The 25576-nt window shown below is 36.6% G+C and overlaps 1 protein-coding gene and 1 long non-coding RNA gene across 2 annotated transcripts; one reads left to right on the forward strand and one right to left on the reverse strand.

Annotated features, from left to right (window-relative positions):
- On the reverse strand, positions 1-25576 carry abhd12 (abhydrolase domain containing 12, lysophospholipase). The gene is made up of 14 exons (XM_039670078.2): positions 25448-25576; positions 24324-24474; positions 12214-12335; positions 7833-7938; positions 6715-6834; positions 6197-6227; positions 5743-5788; positions 5511-5640; positions 5291-5328; positions 3669-3748; positions 3471-3553; positions 3014-3092; positions 2225-2352; positions 1-1016 (listed from the first exon to the last, which is right to left on the reverse strand). Exons 1-14 carry the CDS (start codon positions 25569-25571, stop codon positions 983-985), a joined length of 1272 nt encoding a protein of 423 aa, XP_039526012.2. The 5' UTR covers positions 25572-25576; the 3' UTR covers positions 1-982.
- On the forward strand, positions 1838-2172 carry LOC148973557 (uncharacterized). The gene is made up of 2 exons (XR_016146676.1): positions 1838-1967; positions 2065-2172. It is a non-coding gene; the product is annotated as an uncharacterized LOC148973557 (long non-coding RNA).

Below are 25576 nucleotides of genomic sequence, written 5' to 3' on the forward strand. Positions count from 1 at the left end.
TTGGAATGTGCAAAGTGAGTATAAACATCAAAGAAAATATATAACCCACATAACAAAGAAAAGAAAATGATTTTGCATACAGTTTTTTCTTTTGACAGTGCAACAATCTTTTTTTTCCAGTAACGCATGCAAACTAGCATAGCTCAACCAAATGCATTAAAATAATGAAACATTGGGAATTTGGGGAGGGAAATGTCATGTCAAATGCTCATTCAGTTCTGATTGCAGTTGTGTTGCATATGTATCAAGCAAACATTACAGCATAAACACAATACACAATAAACCCCATAAAAAAAGTCACAGAGTTTTAATGCCAAGGCAGCACAAAAATCTGCACTTAAAAATCATTCAGGAGACACATCATTTAAATGGGAAGAAACAAAAAGAAAGAAGACATTTTATTGTACATGATTCAAGTTCAACCTAAAACAACTCACTGTTCACATTGAGTGGATTTCAGGTCCATGATACTGTTAATAAGTCGGTTATTGTGTGTTCGTAAACAAAACAAAACAGTGAATCGCAGTCAGCAAGCACTGACGGTGACATCATTATAGCATGTTGTTCTGATTCGTCCCTTTGACTTTAATCCTCGTGTGGTCTTCTCAGTGCCATCGTTAAAACTTCATCTGTACTTCTTTTTTTTTTCTTTAAAGAGGCTCGTTGACTTAAGCATTAATTTCAGTGTGTATTTGCATATTATTTTGCATAATTTGTACTCCAGCTGCCCCTTCAGATCTGTCACCATGACAACAGGAGGCAGTGAAACAAATCACCCAGTCCTGTCACACTCTCAAAGATGATAACTTTCTCCCTCCGTGGGTTGTGTTAACAAAGTAATGCAAAAGGAATCATTGCATCTTCAGTCCATGCTCGTGTGTGTGCACAAGTACACATGATGTACACGGTGCGGATAATGTACATTGTGTGTGTGTTTAACTGACAGTGTGTGAGAGAGGGCAGTCAGGTAAAATGATCTTGACTACATGTGAGGAAGCGTTGCACTGAGAAAATCACTGCGACAGAGAGACAAAGAACAAAAAAGCATTAGATTTCTCAAAATAGAAATAAAACTTGACCGGGATTTGCTACAGTTGTAGAAATGCTATTGTTGAATTAAAGAAAAAATTACATTTAAATCAAAATAAACTACATTAAATGAATCTATAAAAAATGTGATGTGTGCATATATATACACAGAAATATGTTTAATAGTATATACAAATATCAATTAAAGTATTGAAGGATTTTGATGCTTTAGCCACACTTCACTGTCATATGTAAAGAAAGATGGCAAAATATTTCAGACAAGAATTGTAATGTTTTCAATTATAAAACCATAGATATACAGTTAAAAATTAAGATATATTTTTCTAATTTGTCTAGGAAACATAACCTTAGGAGTCGGACTAGTTGTTCAACAGTAATTGAAAAAGAAAACATGTCCATGAAAGGTAGTTAGTTCTAGGAAAAATTCTTGCAGACTTTAATACATAAAGTTTAAGAGTTGTCTCAGTGTCCAAATATATTGAGGTGTATTTAATATATAATAAAAAGTTAACAAATTAAGATAACACTTAAATCAACTGATTCAAAAGAATTATTAAATCAATTTAATACATTTAGACAACTAAAGGTTACTATAAACAAATGTCTGTAGAGAAGCGCTTCCTGGACTGGAAGTAAATAAGCTTGAGCTGCTCTTTGGATAGGAACATGTAGAAATCAACAGGAATATCCAAGGCACTCTTTTTAGAAAAGGTAAAAAGCCTTTATTTCTAAAGGCTAAAGGTTATTACTTAAAATATTAGGCTATTTCAAATAAATAATTTTGATCACAGCGGTTCAGTTGACAAAATGTTTGAGAACGCAACCTCTAGTGTCTACTAAAGAAATGTAAGGTCTGTCTCCCTAAAGAAATCATTACCAACAACCCCCATCTCAAATAAAACCAGATCTGTTTGTTGGTTCAGGACCAGCACAAACTGGAACAGAGCAGAATGACAGAGATTTATGGATGTCAGAATTACTATTGCCTCGTTGTTGGTCAGGGACCTGGAGCAGAATGTCAGAATTACACCACCTGGCACAATCCTAAAAATAGCTTGTATTCACACCCAAAAAATAAAAAAAATAAGAATAACTGTTGCTGAACTGTTCTGTCAGCACTGAGCACTGGGAAAAAGTACAGATGGCAGCAGTTTGTACAGTATACAGTACATACCTGAGTATATTTGGTAGCTGTGGGCTCTTGTAGATGAACTTGTGTCTGTATCCCAGAGAGCTGGAGAACGGGATGAACTGAACCTTATGTCCATTCAGACTCTTACTCTGAGCCGCCAAATCATACAGCTGTGGATAAACAGAGACAACAGCATCTTTCAAACAAATGAATTAGGAGGTACCATTTTATATGATTAAACAAAATAAAATTGAGAAATATTGCTTAAGCAACTAGTTGAAATAAAATACATTTAAGGTTTTTATATTTTATTTATTTCAGTTAATTTTTACTTCAAGTAACAGATTTTTTTTTTATGGTTTTATTAAACCATAATAACCCTACATCAAACAGATATAAAGTAACATAGTGGTTGTGTTCTATATCGTATAATAATGTTAGTTAATATTTAAAATAAAAACAAAAAGTGATGCCAATGGTTTGCAATGAAGATATATTTAGGTTTAGGTTATTTATGAACAAAAAAATATTTTTACTGCAACTTTATTTGGTATTTGATTTTGTTTGACATGTAACATGTTGTTTAATACACATCCTCACATGTATATAGCAAAACTTGACCCTGTGAAACATGGCAGATAAAGTAAAAAATACCATCAGACATGCCATATGTGCTTTAAAAAGCAGAAATTAGGTTTAATTATAACAAGTGAACAAATTATTGTAATTCAAGTATAATGAGCATATCTCATCCAATCAGAATTTAGAGTTTTAACTATCCATTCTACAGTTTTAAATAAACCCTGCCATTGTTTGACGTTGATGCTTTACCTTCTTTCCCAGCTGGAAGGGTACGACTGTGTCATCTTCGGCATGCAGGATCAGAACCGGACAGGATATGTGCTTGACACTAAGAGACAGACAGACAGACACATTTTCAGGTGTTTGATTTACTCAGAGGTCCAACCTTATAGGGATTTCATAGGTCTCGTCTTAGAACTTAGATCATAGGTCCAGTCTGAGAACTTGCACAGGAGGTCTGTATAATGAATTGCATAATCACTGCACCCATGTCTGAAGAATCAACGGTCACATGGGGCTGAATACTAAAGTGCTCGCTTTACAGTATACAAGCATTCACATTAAACGTGTTTCTAAAACAAATTCTCAGTGGAAGATGAAGCCTCCAGCATGTGAAATGCTACAGTAAATGCTGTGTAAACACTCAACAGCTTCCCAAGTTGGACACAGGGTAAACAAACAATCCAGAGAAACAAACTAAACCTACTTCTCATCACTGGCAAATCGGATGTCATTTGCAGTAATTGAATCCAGGAAGAACCAGTCAAAGCCTGGTAGATACCTGTAAACCTGTTACACATATATAATAAATGAACATACAATATATCAATGTCCAAGGTCAGTTCTGCTTTTATTCATGGCAATACATGATACTTTGAGAGTGAACATGGACTTGATTTCTCACCATAGAGAAGGGATGGCTCTTGGCTTCCTCTCTGATATTGGTAAAGGGTGACTCTAAAATCAGCGAGTCAGGGGGCGTTCCTGTAAACACAGAGGAAGAAAGTCATCATTTTTTCAAGTTTTGTAACAGCAGCTTAAATACAGGCTTATGTAACAAAGACTTGAAGTGCTTGCCGATTACATAAATTCACTCTTAATCTAGTCCGTGCCTATTAAAGCTTGTCTATTTCTGAAACGTCAAATCAGAGTCGCAGCTTCTTTACTGACAAGAAATAAAGAAATTATATTCCTAAACTCTTGTTGGCGAGCAGGGCACTTTAATTTACATTCATCATTCTTTATGTGAGCCAATTATAATTATTATTAAATAATATTAACAAATGTTTTTTTTTTTTTTACATTTAGGGTTTCCGCACTTTCTGGCCAATGCTTTTCCAGAATTTAGCCATCACTTTCCCACTCATTTGTGAGGATTAGAAGGATTTTGAAAAAAGGCTTGATATAATAATAAATAAATAGATTATAAACCTAGTATTATTCCAATTTAAAATAACTGTTTTTTATTTTAATATATATATATATATATATATATTCCTGTGATGCAAAGCTGAGTTTTCAGCATCATTACTCCAGTCTTTCAGTGTCTCATGACCCTTTAGAAACCAGTATACTATGGTGATTTGCTGCTCAAGAAACATTTCTGGTTATTATCAATGTTCAAAACAGTTGTACCACTTTGTTTGTGGAAGCTGTGATAATTTATTTCAGGATTCTTTGATGAACAGAAAGTTCAAAAGAACAGTATTTACTGAAATAGATTTTCTTTGTATCATCATAAATGTCTTTACTGTCACTTTTGATCAATTTAATGTAGGGCTGTCAAACGATTGATTGCATCCAAAATAAAAGTTTGTGTTTACATAATATAAGTGGGTGCACTGTGTATAATTATTTTGTATATATATATAAATACCCACACACACACGCATGTATATTTCAGAAAAAAATATTATTTATATATAAAATATTTATTTACATATCATATAAATTATATATAAATCTATATACAGTACAGACATGAAAATATTTCTTAAATACATACAAGCATGTGTATGTATTTATATATATAAAATAATTATACACAGTGCACCCACATATATTATGTAAACACAAACTTTTATTTTGGATGCGATTAATCGTGATTAATCGTTTGCCAGCCCTAATTTAATACCTTCTTGCTGAATAGAATTATTGATTGGCCCAAAACTTTTGAATAGCAGTGTATATTGACTATAGAAATGTCCATGATCTTGTAAGATTGTATTAATTTCCACAAATTTTACGGCTCTGGAAATAACACTTTTGGATTTTCAAAAGTTTACAAGAATGTCTTGAATCATGAAAAGTAATGAGGTGAACATAGCATCCATCCCTTTATTCAATGTGATTTCTTAGAAGTAAATGGGTGCTAGCCATTGAAGGATAAAGTTTCAAACGGCTGCAGCCAGCTGTCGGAAGTTTCTACTTGGTCTCAAATAATTGTAGTTTTACACTGCCGGCTATGGTTTGTTCTCAGTTTCAACATCCCAGCCCAAAAGTATACACAAACTAATGATCACGTACCCCTGTCACACAGCCGTCTCACTAGGTTAGTGGCCACTCTGGAAAAACAGGAAAGTACAGCATCAGCAGCAGTTCAAAAATGCCACAGGGAGCAACACAATCAATTCCTTTATGTCAAATGAATGCCAAAATATTATTCCAAGAACAAGATGTTCCACTTCTAGACAAAGGAACGCTATCCTCAGAGCTCTTTGAGATGGCTCTGGCGAGTTCATCTCACCCTGTGCCGAGTGAATGACCCCAGATGTGCAGGGGCTTCTGGCCAATCCGCTGCTTTATCCACTGGTAGAGGAAGAGGGCATCTGACGTCATCCCTTTCTCTGAAGGGCTGCCCTCAGAGTCACCCCAACCTGCACAAACAAACAAAACCACATAGTGCTTCAACTCGGCACTGGGTAAGGGATTCTGACTCCAATAATAGGATAATGCTTTAAAAATAACACCAAACATACCTCTATAATCGAATGTGACTACATGGTAGCCTAATGAACTAAGGACCTACAGAGACAGGAAAACAAAATGTCTGAATTATTATTGAAATCATTATTGAAATAGACCAAAAAAGGGCTCATTATCCATTAAAAAAAAAAAAAAAAATCATACTTTTCCAGACACAAATTTCCAGACTTTTTTGTCAAAGTGTCTCTCCAATACTGCATTTATTTGATCGAAAATACAGTAAAGCAGCAATATTGTGAAATGTTGATTTGATACTCAAGAAACATTTTGTTGATGTTGAAAATAACTTTTTTTCAGGATTCATGGATGACTAGAAAGTTCAAAAGAACAGCATTTACTTGAAGTAGTAGTCTTTCATTTAATGCATCTTTGCTGAACAAAATAATTCATTTAATTTAAATTTTATTTTATTAAATAATACATTAAGGAAATTGCTTTTTTTTTTACCTTGTAGAGCTGAACTCTGTGATCTCCTCCTCTGAAACACACACACACACACACACACACACACACACACACACACACACACACACACACACACACACACACACACACACACACACACACACACACTTAAGTAAATTGACCAAACAACTGAATCTATTGAACTGCATTTGACAGAATACTTATAAAGCCTGGAATACCCTACATGACTTTTCAAATTTTAACAGATTTTAAACCATCAGCCATCAGACATTTGCCGACTTAGTATGATGCCCATTTTCTCTGTTACCATTTACAATCATATCACATCATGTTCTGAACACAACAAACTCTCTAAGAAAGGGAGACCCAACAAACATGTTCAATGTGAGAAAACAACGGCAACAGATGCTGACAAAACCTGACAAACTGTTGGTTCAGTGTGAATTTGCTTTTAATGAACGTCGGACAATGAATCATTTTTGAGATTGAGAGGGCTTTAGAAAGTGGAATTGATCCCGTGTCCCTGAGTGTTTGTGTACCTTGTTCCAGCATTACCATGGAGATACAGGATGACAGGGTGACTGGACTGGAAGCTTTTGTCGTACCATTCAGGATCTTTTGCCTGAGCCTCCCTCCACATCACTGTAGGTACTGTGTGCCTGACAGAGAGAGAGCATACATCTGTTACAACGCTGCTTCCTGCACTTGATATAGTGAAAAGGTTTGATTCACTAAGTAGGCATGTGCTACTATTCAAAAGTTTGGGGTCGGACAAATTTTTACTGTATTTGAAAGAAGTTTCTTATGCTCACAAAGGCTGCATTTATTTGATAAAAATACAGTAAAAACTTTAGTATATTTAATTTATACTGAAATATTATTTCATAATATTACTATGTAATTTATTCCATTTATTATTAATTTTCAGCATCATTACTCCAGTCTTCAGTGTCACATGATCCTTCAGAAATCATTCTAATATGCTGATTTGCTCAATAAACTAATATTATAGTTGTCAATGTTGAAAACAGTTTTTTTCAGGATTCTTTAATGAATAGAAAATTCAAAAGAACAGCATTTATTTGAAATATATATATATATATATATATATATATATATTCTTCTTAAAATATACATATAAAACATTGTCTTTACTGTCACTTTTATGATCAATTTAATGCATCCTTGTTGGATTATTAATTTCACATATTAGTTTCTTTCAAAAATAAAAATAAAATCTTACTGACTTCAAACATAGTAGTGTACTCTTTCAGGACTTCACCAAGAATTTATTATAAAAGACTCTCCTACTCAATATTGAATGTGACCAGTACACAAATGAGCTTATTTATGGAGAGAAAACTATATGGCCCTTTCCACTGTTACTCAGTGAAAGTCAAACACACACATTCACAGTCACACCCAATGGCCAGCAGCCACGGGCCCGTGCAGTCCTCTGTCACTACGGATTTGCATACTTTGGGCCACAGGCACTTTTTCAATAAGTGCGCCCTTCAGAAAGACAGCCATAGCCATAGGCAGAGAGAGAGAGGGACAGAAACTGTAGGGTAGAGAATGTGAGGACAGAGAGACAGAGAGATAGTGAGTGGAGGTAAGCCAGGCTGTGTCTGTATTTTAGCTGTGTCTGTTCTCTCACCACACTCCAATGTTGATTCCTTCCTCCGGCTGCAGGTAGAAGTTGTGAGTGTGATTCAAGCCCTGATCCTGTGGTCTCTTCAGATCTATAAAATACGGTACTCGCACTGAAAGAGAGTGAAACAGAGAGAAATCAGTCAATGTGAAGCTGATTCTGATGCATTTCTCAGTTTAGCAGGATATTCCATGGAAAAAGAAAGTAGGTCAGAATTTTTTATTTTGATTTTATCCAACGGGAATTGGGATCTTGGAGAGTCGGCATCAGATACCAGAATGGAGTCATCAGTTGAAATCGAAATAAGTTAAAATAGTGTACATTTTTATTACATGTTACCTTTAACATATGACCACTGGGATTTATACATCAATGATACCAAGAAACTTCTGCATGACTCAGTTAATATTAATGCATTTTAATTTTGTATTGTGTTACATAGAAGCAAATTTTGTTTGATAGATTTATCAACTTATCTAGACATCAGCTTTATCTATACCAGTACATGTATATTATCCAGTCATAACAAACATAATGTACACTACCATTTAAATGTTTGGGATTAGTATAATTTTTTTTTTTCAAATAAATGAATACTCATATTTAGCAAGGATGCATTAAATTGATCAAAAGTGACAGTAACGCATTAAAAATGTAACAAAAGATTTCAAATATTATTTTTTTGTCTTTATTTTTTATCAAAGAATCCCGCAAAAAAAAAAAAAAAAAAAAAAAAAAAAGATTTCCATAAAAATATTAACTGTTTTTCCTGTACATTTGATCAAATAAAAAACGTAAAGGTACAGAAGCAAAAAAAAAGTTTAGTAATTATGCTGGTAAATCATTTCATACGAAGATTTTTGCAATTCTGCAAGTCTGGTCACAGGAAAAGACAGGAAAAGAGTCATGTGAATCTATATAATGACTGTCCGTGTACCAGCAAATAACATTTAAGAACTGAAAGTGTGCCACAAGCCTTCTCAGGAGACTGATGACTAGACTAAATTTACCAACTTTAGTCACAGATTTCTCTCTGAGTAAAGCAGACACAGGGATGCTTACAGTTTCACTTTTACACAGAGTCTGTCCATAATTAGTTCAGACTGCAAACAGAAGCAGAACATAGTGTGGGGAAACACATCAGCTGACAGAAGTGGTGTGACAGCTGACAATGCTAATGCTAACATCAGCTCGAAACACCACAGAATCATGACTAATCTCAGGGAAATGAAACTATGACGTGACAACATAGGAATAATCTGATAAGACCGAGAGACATGTGAGAGGCTGTTGAAGTGAGACAGGATCTCAGCGGTGAACAGAATGGGCATTTAAACTGGACTGATGGATGAATGATGGCTTTGTTTGGTCATAACAACAAAAGGCTGACTATAAACCCAAACTGCAACTGTGCATCCAACTTTAATGTTTGAAATGTCTTAATGTCATGACGTCCAGCAGAGTCTGTTCTGTAATGGACAACACTTTTATATGCCAAAAGACATTGTTGCAAAACGAGTGCTGAGGCTTCAGTCCAAGAGGACAAAGTCCAGTCTGTGGATCAGCGTTACTGAACACAGGTACACTACCAGTCAATAGTTTGGGGTCAGTAGGCTTTTTGAAAGAAATTAAGTTTTATTCAGCAAGGATGCATTATATTGATCAAGTAACAGTAAAAAGTACAAAATGTCTCTATTTCAAATGAATGCTGTTCTTTTAAACTTTGTATTCATTAACTCTTTCCCAGCCAACATTTTTTAAAATAGTTACCAACCGCCACCAGTATTTTTTAATAATTTTTGATAAAAAGCCCATCTTATTCTAGCTTCTTTAATTTTTTGTTTTGGAATACTTGATTTTGGGTAAGTTTCATAAAAAAGCAACATTTTGAACAAATAGCTGAGAAAATATATTTTTTCCAAAGACTACAACATGTGCATAAGGAATAGACCATTTCACAAGATGTAAACAACACTGGTCCAGAAGCACTTCCTGTTTCAGTTTGTAACTGTTTTCTTTATTTCACAGGTAAAGAAAACATCTTAAAGATGTTTGTTTAACTTTTTGATTCAGTTTTAAATGTTCTGTTGGTTGTATTTTATCCCAGCTTTTATGTAGTGTTAAAAAACTGAAACAGGAAGTGCTTCTGGACCAGTGTTGTTTACATCTTGTGAAATGGTCTATAGAGTGGTGTAGGTATGACGTCACTTTGTAGGCCAAAAACACAGAAACAAGTTAGCATTTTAGCACTTCAGGTTCCATCGTCCTGAAGTCAGTTTTTATTTTAATGGGATTTTGGTTAAATGGCTGAAATAAGATCTGTTGTGAACAAAAGCTCAAGACACTTTCACGTTTTATTCTGCGACATAAAATACATCAATATTACCCCACTCGTGATTTTTTAAGCTGTTACGCGTCTTGAAAAAGGCGGTTGCTAACAAGTGGATAAATGGGACTACAGGGGAGATTAAACGTTTTTACGCCAAATAGGTCAACCTAGTCCACTTTATTATGGTAATAATTGTGCTCTTATAAACTTCTAACTCAAACTTTCTGGGGAATGTTTTAGATAAAAACTGAAAGAGTTGTCAGAAGCTTAGTGGTGGTTATGTTGAAGTCGAGGGACCATGGTGTAGTACGTTTATAGCCTAGCTTTAGCTTTTTACTTATGGCGACTGCATTTAGGCTTCAAAATGAATAAAAGTTGTGTTAATCTGTGATAATTATCTTGATGGACAAAACGTGCAAGTATCATTAACTTTTGTAGATCACAGATCTTGTTTTTACTGATAAACCAAAAGCCTATGGAAAAATCCTATTAGGTTTTTGTCAAGGAAACCAGTGAGATGCAAACTGTCCGTTGGCCTAAAAAGTGATGTCATACCTGCATTAACATTACATTTATTCATTTAGCTGACGCTTTTATCCAAAGCAACTTACAGTTGCTATACATGTCAGAGGTCGCACACCTCTGGAGCAACTAGGGTTTAAGTGTTTTGCTCAGGGACACATTGGTGTCTCACAGTGGATTCGAACCCGGGTCTCTCACACCAAAGGCTTGTGTCTTGACTCTTATCCACTGCACCTGCACCACTCTATGCTCCAATGGCAAGTTTCTGCTTCTTTTTCGCCTGTGTTTGAAATGCAGCAAAAGGCTTGGTGCAATTTGTAACTCAGATTAGCCCAAATGTTGAAGAACCTCAAGGCTTCAGTATTATGTATTTTTCTAAATGTTGGGTTTAACATATCGGTACATATTTTACTCATATGATGTTATTGTATTGATTATCTTTGAACTGATTATGAAATTGGCATGACATATTTACCTGACATAATAAATTGTAAACATTTGATTTTATTCTAACATTCGCTTACATTTAATGATGCACAGATATCATTAAAACCTTTTCATTTATGGAGTCAGGTGAAATAACGAGTTAGTACATGAAAAAATGTATATTATTTAATCAAATTACTTTGCCACATGGAAAGACCGTAACGCTCATTAGTCAGGCTTACAGCACCCCCTAACATATAACAGTAAAAACATGGATTGATGGAATTTTTGGTCAATGGTGGGGAAGTGTTGAGTCATAAATGACAATCAATGGCAGGGAAAGAGTTAAAGAAACCTTAAAAAAAAGAAGTCTGCAGAAAAATATTTACTTTGCTAGTGCACATTACTAGTCATAAATTAAGGTACATAAAGTAAAAATTAAGACAAGACTAAAAAAAATTCACATTTGTATCCAAAAAGTTTACATAAATTTGAAAATGCCACAGTGTGTTATTATTTCTCACCTCCGAAACAGGAAAATTATTTAATTTTATGAAGATGCACTACACTGTTTTTATTGAATGACTTTGAGTGTGTGTGACTGAATGTGTTTTCAGAGTTGTTCTGAACATGCTGAATATTTCACAGGGGAAAATGCAGTGTAACAATCTCCTTGGATACTAAATTCCCTTGAGGTGAATTGCCCTAAGCTTGTCCTTGCAGCAGCAGATAATAATGGAAACTGACCCATCAAGTTACTGTATTAAATTATACATCAACAGAAACTGATGCAGCAACCCAAATAATGACAGCCTACATGGCAGCTTTGCTTAATTAACAAAATGCAAAAAGATTGGTCTGGGCATTGCAAAACATATAAAATACTCACAAGAATTAGTTTAGTTTAAAAATACTGACATGAATATCAAAGTTTACAAAGACTGACCACTGTATATCCACACACACACACACACACACACAAAAGAAAACCTTGTCTAAATGCCAAAGTAAACAAAGAATGTCCTAAGTATTGGCAAACTTCTGGCCTTCATACCAAAATGTACATATAGTTTGGCCAAGCTGAAAAGATTGGATAAAAAAAAAACTCACCAAAGTTTAAAAATACTAATTTTGCTTGTATTGCTGGACAGAGTTTGATGATAACAGGGATAGCGATGTAAATTCCCAGCACCCAGATCAGTATCCTCCTCAGCCTCCACATCAGACCACCCCTGCGGACAGAGAGAGAACTGATTATATAAAAAACATATTCCTTTAACACACATAATGCATTAATGTACTACAGATTAACAAAAGAGATCTCAAAATAAAAGTATACACACAGCAAGTTCTATTTTGTCCTCCATAATTGGTTAAGAACAACATTCCCTCACATCTGATGGGCTACAACACTTCAGGCCAGTTATAATATATTATGGAAATATTAAAGCATGTTAATATGTTTTTTAGGCTGGGAATAAACAATTATTTTTTAAACAATTAATCTAGCAATTATTTTTTCAATGCATCGATTAATCTAACGATTCATTTTTCAGTTCTGATTCAATTTCCATTTGATTTTGATTATCTCCCCATTAATTGAATAATAGCAATTTATACATGTAAATGGTAAATGGACTGCATTTATATAACGCTTTCACAGACCCAATGGCCACTAAAGCGCTTTGCATTATGCCTCACATTCACCCATTCATACACACATTCATACACTGTTGCCGTTTATCTATATGCCTTCTTGTCTGTACTTGTGGACTTGTGAAACATCATTAGCCCAAGTACTGTCCCAATACACAAGTTTGCATTTTGGCAAGAACGGTTAAAAATCCCAGATGTGTTCTTGACACGCCCATTTTACTTGTGTGAACTTGACGGCAAAAATATCCCATCATTCATTTCGGCATTCGAGAAAGGAGTGGGAAGGTCAATTTTAAGTTACCTGAATATTACCGGCGTTTTTTTCCCGCCGTTGGCTAGTGATGTACACAAACAAACAACAGAAGCAGAATTAAAATGAGACAGGTGTTGCTTTACTGTTTTGAATATACATTACATTGTAGTGTATGTAGAGTAATCCTTTAAGCTGAAGGTAGGCTTGGGCGATAAAGCTTGGCTGTTACCGTCAATAATTCTCGTTATTTTTGGGCACTGCAGACGGCGTCTGTGCGGGGGTACTATTGCGCAATACCAGCAAGAACACATCGTCTCAAACTGTCAGCAGCGTTCAGTGTGCTCGTCACCTCCAATGAGTTCATTCTTCCAAGAACAACTAGCAAGAGCTTTCTTCCCAAGAACACAAGTCCGTTCTTTGCATTCTTGGTTTTGAGAAACACCATGCAAGGCGCCATCCAGCTCGTCGGGAGCAACTGGGGTTAGGCGTCTTGCTCATGGACACCTCGACACTTGGCCAGGTGGAACCGGGGATTGAATTGCCTATCATTCAAATAGTTCATGAATCGCAAGCCCTGATTTCTCAAGAGGGCTAGAGCCGCGTCCATGCACTTCGTGAATGTACGGGGTGCTAAAGACAGGCCCAAGAGAAGGATGGTGTATTGATATACCTGACCGTCAAAGGCGGATCTCAAGAATAGCCTGTGATGGTGTATTATAGTATCTCAGACTCCCTCATATCAGCAAGCGTCAGCCAGAGGAGCCTCTCTGTGACGGTTAGCGCAGCCGCGCACCTTCCCAAGGCCTGAGCTGCGGACTAAGTAGCACGAAGGGAAAGGTCCATCATGCTTCTCAGGTCCATGGCGGAGGAGATCAGCTTGAAGGATCTGTAGACGCGGCCTATCCGGCGGCGGTGGCGGCAGCAGCAGCAGCATACGTGCGGCCGACAAAGCAGACACATTTTTTTTTAAACGACGCGCATATTTTGCATCAACATTTTTTGCGTCAACGACATCGATTTAGTCTACGCGTTGTCCCAGGAGTAATGTTTTTGTAATAAATATCACATGGAAGGTTTACCATGTGTAAGTACAAGATGTGATCAAAAGTGCTGATTTGGAAATGAAGAATTAATGGTCCTCATAACAAGGCCTGCCTCTCACGGTCTCTCTCACACTCAGAGGTCAAACAGTGTGCATCTTTGCAGCCAGTGGTGACCTCTAAATTGTGCCGGGGAGTATAAAGTGTCAAATTAGAGAAAGCATGAGATAGATCACTTAAAGGGACAAACTCACCCTGTCTGACATACTGCTCTGAGCGCTACTGTAAGATATGTGCGTGTATGTGTGTTTGTGTCTGGCTGATATATACAGATTAAAGTGTGACCTAGTACTAAGGTTTGTGGTGAAAAGCTGCTGTTTCATTTCAACTAGTTTCATTTCCTCCTTTGCATCTTAAACTGAGAAAAACATTTTCCTAGCTAACTAATGACCATCAGATTACTTAAACTCTCAAATACTAACACACACACACTGTTTACTATCTTTGTGGGGACTCTCCATAGATGTAATGGTTTTTATACTGTACAAACTGTATATTCTTCTGTCCCCTTACACTAACCCTATCCCTAAACCTATCAATCACACAAAGCAAATATATATATAATTTAGTACATTTATTAACCTATTATTAACCTGGTCCCCACAATATAATATAAACTTGTACACACACACACACAAATTCCACGAAAAAATATTAAGCAGCACAACCGTTAATAACATTGATAATAATAAATGTTTCTTAAGCAGCAAATCAGCATGTAAGAATGATTTCTGAAGCATCATGTGACACTGAACACTAAGGTAATAGTGGTTGAATATTAGCTTTGCCTACATTAAAACTGTAATGATAAAATAAAAAAAACATAATGTTGTAAAATACTGCATGTTAATCAAATAAATGCAGCCTTGCTGAGCATAAGAGGTTTCTTTTAAAACAATAACAAATCATTCTAACCCTATTTTTTTTTTTAAAAAGTAGTGTATACTACTAATTTCTTTGCAGTAAATGATACCCATAAGGATGCAGTCATGTGGAATCTAATGACAGGACATAAAGATAGGTGAGAGAGCATCCCAGACAGGGGGAAAGAAGAGTCAAAGCAATAATCCAGGAAGCAAGCCAGAGCCGAGCATCCGGTTTGATCCGGCTGATCCTAGATCAGTTTCACCCCAACATCCCTACAACCTTTCCTCTGCTTTCTTCAGACCTGCTAACTTTGATTAAATAGTACTGTAGATGACTATTATGAAGAAACTAAAAACAGGTTTATATTTCTACTTACAATGTTAAACTGGAACAAACTGAATAATAGAATCAATTGTTTAGTGCAACATTTATGGAAAGGGGTAGTAGAGAGAAGACCGGAAATTATGCGAGTGAGTTCTCTATCCTCTTCTCTCATCTTAATGTGTCAGAATGCCAACAACCAATAAGCCACAGCTCTGACTGCATTATATACTTGAATACTTTTTCCAGGTGATTAATGCAGCAAGAGGCTAATCTCAAATTCCCTGCAGAGATAAGACGTTTGGTCACCAGAAGGTCTGATCTGAGCGTGTGTGTTTGTGCCAATGTGGTCCGTTTGAGAGTTTCACTTGTGTGTGAGAGTGCAAGGTGATTGTGATAAAGAGAGAGAGCAAGACTATTGTGTAACAGCAGAGCTAAATACAGCACACACAGGCCGCACTGAGACTCATTACTGTACAGTTCTTACATAGATATTGCCATTGTGCCGTTTATGTGTGCTTGTAACCTTTCAGGGTGTTGCTCATTATATACACATTATTATCTAGTTAGAAGAACTATAGTCATTTGTTTGTCTAAGTGGCTTGATAGATGTTCAAGATGTGTTTACTGGTTAGGTTATAAGATAAGACGTGCAATTCAGGGTTTGTACATGCCGTTTTTGCAGGTTCATGTTCGCACAGAGCATCCTAACCAGAGCTTTAAACCTTCAGGGTAACACTAATATGTTAAGCCATGCTGATCCAATGCCATATGGACATTATTACGGCTGTCTGGGCATCGGGAGTCCAGTCTGCACTGGGACAAAGAGTTTCTGACTTGTGCATTGAGCAAAAATATGGAAAGGAATGAGAGATGCACCAAAATTTCAGCTGAGAAAACATGCTATAACGGATAACAGAAAGATTTTCTTCATTTGAATTAAGTCTCAAAAAATGTATATGTAATGCATATCATTCTTTTGGATACTGACAGATTAATAAAGAATGGTTCACATTCTCAAACAGTCTGCACACATACAATACACTTGTCTGCCTTGTGCATTATACAGAAAGTGTATCTGTAAAACCACAATCTCATGTAATATATTGTAGGGTACAAAAATATAAAGCAGCACAACTGCTTTTAACATTTATAATGATAATACAATTTTATTGAGCAGCAAATCAGCATTTTAAAATGACTTCTGAAGGATCATGTGGCACTAAAGACTGAAGTAATGATGCTGACAATTCAGCTTTGCATCACAGGAATACATAGAAACAGTTATTTCAGATTCTAACAATATTTTATAATATTGTTGTTTTACTGTACTTGTAATCAAATAGTAGCAAGCTTGGTGAATATACGAGACGTCTTTCAAAAAACATCTTAGCAAATGCAAAATTTTGAACAGTAGCGTACTTGAAGAGATGCGAAAGTCTACTTGGTTTAACATGACACCTTTGAGCATCACACAATGATTCATTTCTGACCTGCTTAGAGCACCAACTTGGTAATTTAGTTCTATTTGTGTGTATGTGTGATTCAGTCTCTGCATTGGACAGGATGCAAGTCTCTAAAAATGATCACCACCAACACACTACTCCCACACACCCAAACACTCTCAAACACAGTAACACTTTACAATCTGAAATCCCCAAGTCAAGCGCATGTCTTAAAATGGAAAGGAGATTTTAAATATAAAAAAACACACAAATGAGTTTATTCAAAGTCTGCAGAGTGGCAGCAGTTGGCTGCCTTCAAACCCTATTTTTGAAGACATCAATCTCTATATCACAGTTATTCAATAACCCCTTAACAACTCATTAGCTATTAATATTTATAAGAGAATACATCCACATTTCATTGATCAGTCTAAACTCCTAAAGTGACATGAGTAATGCTCAAAAACTATGCATTTGTTTGACTACCATTTAGCCATTTTAGTGTAAATGTATATACTTGGCATTAACCATGCAGGAAAAGTGAAACCCTCAATGCACATCTGATTCTACATGAATAAATGATTAGGTCATTTTCAGGTCGACATTTGACAGAACAGATGCACGATTCTGTGCATTACCCGAGCAGACAGGCAATACGATCCTGCTGTACTAAACGATAAGCCTACTTTAGGATTAACTTCAGGACTGAATTACACAAGAACACTGAAGTATGCAAGAAAATTATGAGCAACATTTCATACCCATACTACAACACAACACCATAAACATAAGAGAAGCACATAAAAGAAGATATTTTGAAGAATTTTACCATCCAAACACTGGATCGCAATAACTTTTTGTTCAAAACAGCTTTTTTTGTGTTCCACAGAAAAAAAAATTCAGTTCTGCAGATTTGATGTGTTCTTAAAAGATCTCAAGGGCTTTAGATTCAAAGGCATCTTTCTAAATTCAAACAAAACCAGTGTATCCCCTCTGCCAAACTCAAACTGTGAGCCCTTACTTCATGATATCCACAGTTAGATCACTTCCACTCAATTCTAAGAAGCCAGATTCAAAACTTCTCAGGAAAACTTTTTTGTTTCTTCCTTCTCTTTTTGTCGGACGCCAAAGGCTTGTCTCGTGTCTTCGGGCACCAGACAACAGCTATTAAGTGTCAGAGGATATGCTTTCAGAGCTCTCCGCTGCAGCTACCCAAATCAATGTCCTAAATATCCTGATCTGGTTGTAGACCACCAAATGCCAAATACCTGCTCTATCAGTGACCATGATCGCTTAGTAGTCAGAGTCCTGACTGACACAATGTCTGGAGAGACTTAAGAACACATATACAAAGTTCTGTCATGAAACTCTAGGTCCCTAACTCAACCTACTTACCCTAACTCAATCACATCATCTTTATAGTGCACAGCTGATTGATTCCATTTGCCTTAGCAGTGCAGCACACTGTCTCTTGGGCTGCTTTTGCACTGGCACAACAAATAAAAGTTCTTATTCATGTCTGACATACTGTAGAGTGTACATTGTTGCACTGTAACATGGTTTGTTATTCAGGGAAGGACTGAATAATTTCACAACTTTAATCATATAAAATGAACAAACACAAAACAAAAGTAAAAGCGGCAGCCCCTCATGGACGACTACTCACACACACAAACAAAACATTACGTCAAATATTCCAGGTCTGGTCCTCTCTCATCCTTCACTGTCATCACTCCTCCTTTTGTGTTTCCGAAGCTCCTCTTTGAGAAACGAGACCGGTGTGGCGTGCTCATTACAGGTCACGCCACTGGCCTATCCTCGTTCTCACGGCCCACTGCCTCGTCTTGCTTGCCACCACAACAAGCCGCACAAAATCTAATTTTCTTTACACGTCTGAGCCACAACCCAAATTGCCGAAATTACCTTTAATATCGTATTATGAAGCGGACATGCTCATACATGCTCCAGCAAACTCGCAGCTTCTTATGTAGGTAAGAGAGTGTGCACACACAGAAACATACAAACTACATTTTAGCCACTGCCCTACAAAAACATTAAAAAAAAAAGCTTTGCTACTGAAACTACAAAAAAAATTGCAGCAACAAGGTGATAATGTTGTAGACAATCACACACAACCTTTTTCTCACTAATACATTGAAATTGTTCAAATAAATGCAACCTTTCTGCACTACAATATTTCACTTCAAAATCATAGATACAATAACTAATAAACATTACCATTATTTGTATCTGTTGTTATTTTATTTTTATAACACTTTGATCTGCAAGCATAATTGACAGCTTTAACTTGTCCATACTGGCAAGTGATCATGGTATATAAAGGATAAAACACTACTAGCTGTGCATTAAACTAAAACTAACCACCTGACGTAAATTATATAAATAATCGTATTAATTTTAAACGGCACGGACATTCAAAACCCAACCTTGTCGTTGAAAGCAATCACAGATACTGGATGCAAGTTGTTTTAAGTGATTATAAACAAATGGGGGAAAAGATCTGATCTGTGCATTTTGCTTTGCAGTTTAAACGCAACATTAGAGACTGTATTTTTTTTTATTAAAAAATACAGTAAAAATAGTAAAATTGAGAAATGGTGCTATAAATTAAATTACTGCTTTATAATTTAATATATTTGCAAATGTACGCCATTCCAAGTCTTTACTATCACAATTTCTAAAACTTCTGATTGAATCTGATTGAATTCTGACAGAAATAATAATAAAAAAGGACTACACATAAGACAAAGACAAGCTTGCAATTGAAGGGCAAACTGTGAAGAATGAATGCAGAAGAAGCAGTAGAAGTAGAGAAAAGTGGAGCCCTTTCACCAACATGCAGCTACAACTACGTGTAATAGATTATGACAGGTCTGAGGGACAGGACTCTCTGTGAGCACTCCTAAGAATAGGACACTTAATGCCTTCCTGCTTTTAACACAGCAAAAACTGCATCCTCTAGTAACATTATACAGAAAGTTAACTGTTAGCTTCTCCCATTAGACAGAATGAAATGGTATTTATAATACATACTTAGGTGGAAAAAAGCTGTAGGGTTTTAATTACCCTCTTATTAAACACTTTGTTTATTGGAATGAATCAATCATGGCTGAGTGTGTATAGAGCCTTTCTTGTTCACAACTAACAAACAAGGTCACAAACAAGACCAATGACATTTATTAAGGAAGTAAAAAAAGGACAAGTTTTGATTCCCTGTGGTTTTTAAACAACAGCTGATATGGAATTGCAAGACAAGTTAAACAGAATTACTATTCCACAATAAGGCAAACGGCCTGAGATGAGTTTCGTCTGGACGGGCATGTGAAGGGTGTGTGAAACTGTAGACACTGCACTCTTAAAGGACAATTTCAGTATTTTACACTAAAAGGCCTGTTTTAAAATCATACAGTTAGAACGGTTAAGATTGAAATTTGGACACATGCTGCTGGCCCGAGAATTTACGGTTTCTGTGATTTTTGTGTGAGCATATCAGTGAACACCCCAAACAGGGCGATCTTAAAACAGGGCTTTAAGTGTAAAATACCGAACTTGTCCTTTAAGAGTGCAGAGTCTACAGTTTCACACACCCTTCCCCCTCCCTCCCTCCATCCTTCCTCCCTTTCACTCGCCCTAATGAGTGTCTCTGACCGCTCAGCAGAGGTTGGAAGAACAGTTTTGACAGTGATGCCAGAGTTAGTTACCACTCTGTCTAAAACAAGATTAGTCTTCTTCAAACCACCCTAATGAAGAAACACCACCGCCATTTCACTAACCCAGTTTGGGGAAGTGCAAAACTACATATATTCATAATCAACAAATCAGTGGGTTGTCTGAATGACTAGTCAACCTAAAGGAAGCCTGTAAAGACTGGTTTCAAGTCACTTGATGTTTTTTTTGCGCTCAACAGCTAGAAAAAGCGGATGGAACAAAATGGAGGAGTCTTTAAAAAAAATGCTGACAACTTTCTTAAGAAACCCTGGAGAGAAGAGTTAGTTTCTCCAATAAGTCATTGTCAAGATCTGTTATTAGTCTTCCTGAAATCTAAAGAAAGATTTCAAAAGAACAAACCTTGTCAAGACTTCTTTTTCCAATCAAACCTGACATACTTTCACAAGAAGATCTAAAATAAGACACCAAATTGTCACGATTAGGACGCCTCTTGGGTCTACGTTTGATCTAGAGCTCTTGATCCCAGGATGCAAGAAAAGAGCAGAATTTCAGGTTGAAATGTGCAGAGTGAATAACTGACATGGTTTACAGGCATTATTTAGGCTGAAGGCTAGCCACCCCTTCTGTCTTTATGATGAATGTCTTTAAGAAAAAGGGAATGCAAAGACCCTGTGAAATCAAGAGATTTCTTTATGTCTTTTAGCTGTAACGAAAATAGCAACAGATCTTTTCGTCCATTTTGTGATGTACATCTGAATTAAATGATTCTATGCATCCGTTGTTGATCCGTTGTTGGATGGAGGCAGATCTGAATCCGAGCAGTCTACTATAAGAAAGGGGAAGTGGACAAAATGATTAAAGTCCGGCATGCATCACAAAGAGAAGTCTGTTATTTTATCGAGTTATATTATCGAAAATTAAGAGTCAAAAGAAAATTTCCGTGTCATGGCGACTTTAAGTCATCTTGGGCCAAGTCAACACTGTCAAGCAATGTACCGGTAATGAGGTCTTTAACTTCCATGTCTAAAATGTTACATGGGATTCCAGCTAATTTACTTAATTTCACAGATCCTGTGAATTAAAGCTGATCTGACCCTGTTAACCTTGAAACCGGCTAGCCACACAAAGGTCACTGCAACCAGACTAATCAGCGGCAGCTCCTGTGTCGGACACATGACCGGCTCCAGCATCCAATACCCCAGACCCATACAGCACCGGAGGAGAGTCCGATTACTGCGGCATCGGATACAGTGCAATAGTAGAGTGTCATTTCAGTTCAAATGAGATGTGATGGTAGAACTATATACCATACCATTTCCTGCTAGAGTTTCGTGCTAATTTGACAAATAACGTTTTCTATAACAGGACATTTTACAGGTTAGTTACAATATTTCAGTTGAAGCTAACTGCAATCATTTGTAACATTATTGTAGTTAAGAGCTGTAAGCGTTTCCCTGTAAAGCTAAATCCCACAAAGTTTGCGGTCGGTAAGATGTTTTAAATGTTTTTGAAAGAAATCTCTTATGCTCACAAAATCTGCATTTATATGAACAAAAATAAAAACAGCAATATTAAAGAACTATAAAACAAATGTTTTCCATACATATTTTAAAATCGAATTAACTCTTGTGATGTCAAAGCTGATTTTTAGCATCATTACTCCAGTCTTTAGTGGGACATGATCCTTCAGAAATCATTCTAATATGCTGTGCAGGAACTCAAGTCATATTTATTTATTAATATCAATGCTAAACCGGTTATGTTGCCTAATATATTTGTTGAAACTTTGATATACTTTGAACTGTGAAAGTAAAAAGAAGATATGAAATGTTTTCTAACATTATAAATGTCTTCACTTGAATGAAAGTATTTATTTCTTTAAGGAAAAAAAAAAAAAAACTTACTGACCTCAAACTTTTGAATGGTAGTGCAACATTAAGCAAACATGAGGCATAGGCCTCTAACTGTCCTCCAGGGTCAAAGGTCCCAGGCAATTCACTTAAAGGCATTGTGCATTTTCCACATGATGTGGTATCCATGAAACTAATACAATCCTCTAATTTTAAAAGCATTTTGGGGTTGCGACCCACCAGCTGAGAAGCATTGATCTGTAGGAACTCCTCCAAGGTTCCCAATCAGCAATATGTTCTGGCAGTACTTATTGTTTCTTTGCTGAGTGTACAATTTTTTAACACCATATTGCTGGACCGGAAAGTCCAGTAATGCCCAACCTTCCTCCCACTTTGATCTGCAAAGCAAGTACTGGCTGAGAGAATAAGATCACTAAACACACCTTAGTTATTTCTTAGAAATTTCTAGAACCTTTGTATTTAAGGCCTAATATTTTACATTTACATTTAGTCATTTAACACATGCTTTTATCCAAAGCGACTTACATCTGAGGACTAAACCAAACAAGTCATCGTCAAGAGGCAATAACAACACAAGAAGTGCTCAAAATACAATGTTCAACATTGCCCAGAGTAGTATAAACCAGACAAGTATGCTGCTAAGGATTTAATTTTTTTTTAAATAATTAATATCCCTTATAATCTGAGCAGAGATGTGGCAGGACAACAGCTAAACATGACTACAGTCTACAGATGATATCACCTTGCTACCACTTAACCATGCATTAGAAAACTGACACTCTTTTTGCATGCAGGGGATCTCTTTGACAATTCTTTGCTACCATGTACAAGGTCAGTGCGTTAAAAAAAAAGGTAAAGATTGTGATCAGTGTCACAAAAAAGAAATGAATTCCTCAAAAGCACAATATTTAAAATTTTGAACAACACATTTCTAAACAATGGAAGTGTAAAAGAACATTTTAGGATTTGCAACATGATACGAACAGATCAGACCTCATGAAAGTTGCATTCTTGTGACATTTCTTACTGAGACGGGATGTTTGGACAATTAATGATGGTCTTGTGCCTTATTAAATAAATAAATAACCCAATATGATTGGACAAAAATCAGTGAAGAGCAGGGCGAGTCATCGAAAATTTTGGCTTTCTTATAAATGTTAAATCCGCATATCTGTATATTTTGTGCAACACGTGTATTTAGTCAACATTTAGGAGAACATTAAAATGGCCTCAAAGCTGAAAGAAAAAGCTGCATTGACTACACATGGATTTTAAGCTTTGCATAAACATCCCTAACTTACAATCACTTCAAACTCCACCCAGAAGTCGCTGAACTAGTTTTGCAATGGAGCAGCCTAGATACCCTTTAGAGCAGAGGTCTTCAAGACCACTTTCCTGGAGAGTTTTACTTCCAACTCTAATCAAACACACCCGAATCAGCTGAACACACCGTTCGTATTGTGCTGAAGCAGGCTGGAAGTAAACTCTGCAGGACAGTGGTCATCCAGGAGCAGGATTGAAGACCTCTGCTTTAGAGTCCCAAGAGAGTCACATGGGACTGTGATTCAATCATAGAGAATAATATGTGGCTCCGTGCCTCATAAGAGTTTAAAACCACAAGGACATCAGAGGAATGCCAATAATGCATGTAATATCATATTAACAAACATCAAACGGGACTCTATGCTAAAAATACACATGATAATGCTGAAAACACTCAAGTTAAAAACCACTGCGAGCCAAACAAGAGTCATCGGAGAAGATATGATGTGTATCAGGTAATTTGTACATTAAAAAGTTCCATGCCATTATTTATGCACTGATCTCTAGCTAAATGCATCATTGTTAATGTTCTTATCAAAAGTTATACAGCTACATTTTTTAAATACTAGGGTTCCCTGGTACTGTATAAGTTGATGTTCAGCAAACATAAGTCCTGAGCAAGGTTTCCAGAAACTTGGTTTAGAGTCAGCCACAGATCATCAGTGCCACATAACATGTGTACCATCAGTCTCACCTCCTGCAGCGTCTTCCCATCGCTGTCCCAGATCCTCCTGGATCAGAAGCAGCGTCTGTCTTTTTGTGGCACTGCTTTAGATCGGAGCCATCCAGTAGTGTACCCGAGAACGAGTTGTCATGATCTTCGTTGTCTTTTCGCTTTCGCATCACTGAAATGTGAAACAGCAAAGGTAAACAATAACACAGATGAGACTGGAAATATTATACTGCAGTCCTGCGCGTATCCTCTCTGAATCAGGCGGCAAGGCCGGGGCAAATCTTGCAACCGTGTTAGATCCGGTCGTTCCGCAACGGTTTGTGTGATCCGGTGTTTCTCCTCCCGGCAATTGTGTCATTCAGCACTTTTTCTCCCTACATTGTTTTGTAGGAGTCAGATATCTGCAGAGACCAGCTGATCAGTTCAGCCTTTCCCCCTCCGTCCCTCCACGCGGCCAATCACACACCGCCGTTCGGCCCACTCCGTCGCGTCAACAGCCAATCACACACCGCTCTGTTCCGCTGACCACAAATCAAAGAGCTGTAGCGCCCCCTCTTGTTCAGTTAAATCGTGAACTGTAGGGTTGCCATGTCGGTTCTGTTGTGTATATTTTGTCACTGACACATCGTATGCTCGAAAATTAAATGCTTGCATTCTAGCTCTAGAGGTCGCTGCACGCTTTCTTAATGTAAAAGTGTTATATATTTACAAAGCAAATAGGTGTTTTATTTTAAAAGATCTGGCAACATCCCATCTGTCCAAAAGAGACTTCCGTGCAGACCAAACCCGTTCATCCTGCTTTACTGTGTTACTTTAAGCATGCCAGTCTACAACGTGTAATTAAACAATAAGAGATCTTGGCACTTAACAAACAAGTCTTAGATTTCCGTGTAATTTAGTAACTACATGAGCTACATCTTTTAATTAATTTACCTGTCGAAAAAAACTGTCACACGCGGCGGGTCCATGTTAAAACAAAGAAATGCACACTGTAATGCATATATTAGAGAATAATTATTTCCGAAACAGCCGTAACGTATCAATGTCGAAGCACAAACCGACAGGCATGTAAAAACAGTAAACACCCAAGTCCATACATGTGCAGAGTCAGGATCTCTGTTATTATATAAATCATAAAACCTAACCTGGCCATTCCAGCTGATGTGTTTTGACACGACGCGTGCACCAGAGCCGCAGCACCACCACTGATAAGTTTAAAACGAGTTTCCTCTCACGTGACCACAACAAACAATTCAGCGGAAGAAACATGCAAT

This window comes from Pimephales promelas, chromosome 15, assembly GCF_988280905.1.
Source record: "Pimephales promelas chromosome 15, fPimPro1.hap1.1, whole genome shotgun sequence".
Taxonomy (NCBI): Eukaryota; Metazoa; Chordata; class Actinopteri; order Cypriniformes; family Leuciscidae; genus Pimephales; species Pimephales promelas.

Bases quoted from the DNA above. Each gene is read 5' to 3' on its own strand.
- abhd12 (XM_039670078.2), bottom strand. From the start codon at position 25,571: ATGTTTCTTCCGCTGAATTGTTTGTTGTGGTCACGTGAGAGGAAACTC. The intron at 12,336-24,323 runs GTGAGACTGATG...CTCTGTCCGCAG, and splicing joins ATGGGAAGACGCTGCAGGAG to GGGTGGTCTGATGTGGAGGC. The intron at 3,554-3,668 runs GTGAGAAATCAA...TATGTGTAACAG, and splicing joins AGAGCCATCCCTTCTCTATG to GTTTACAGGTATCTACCAGG.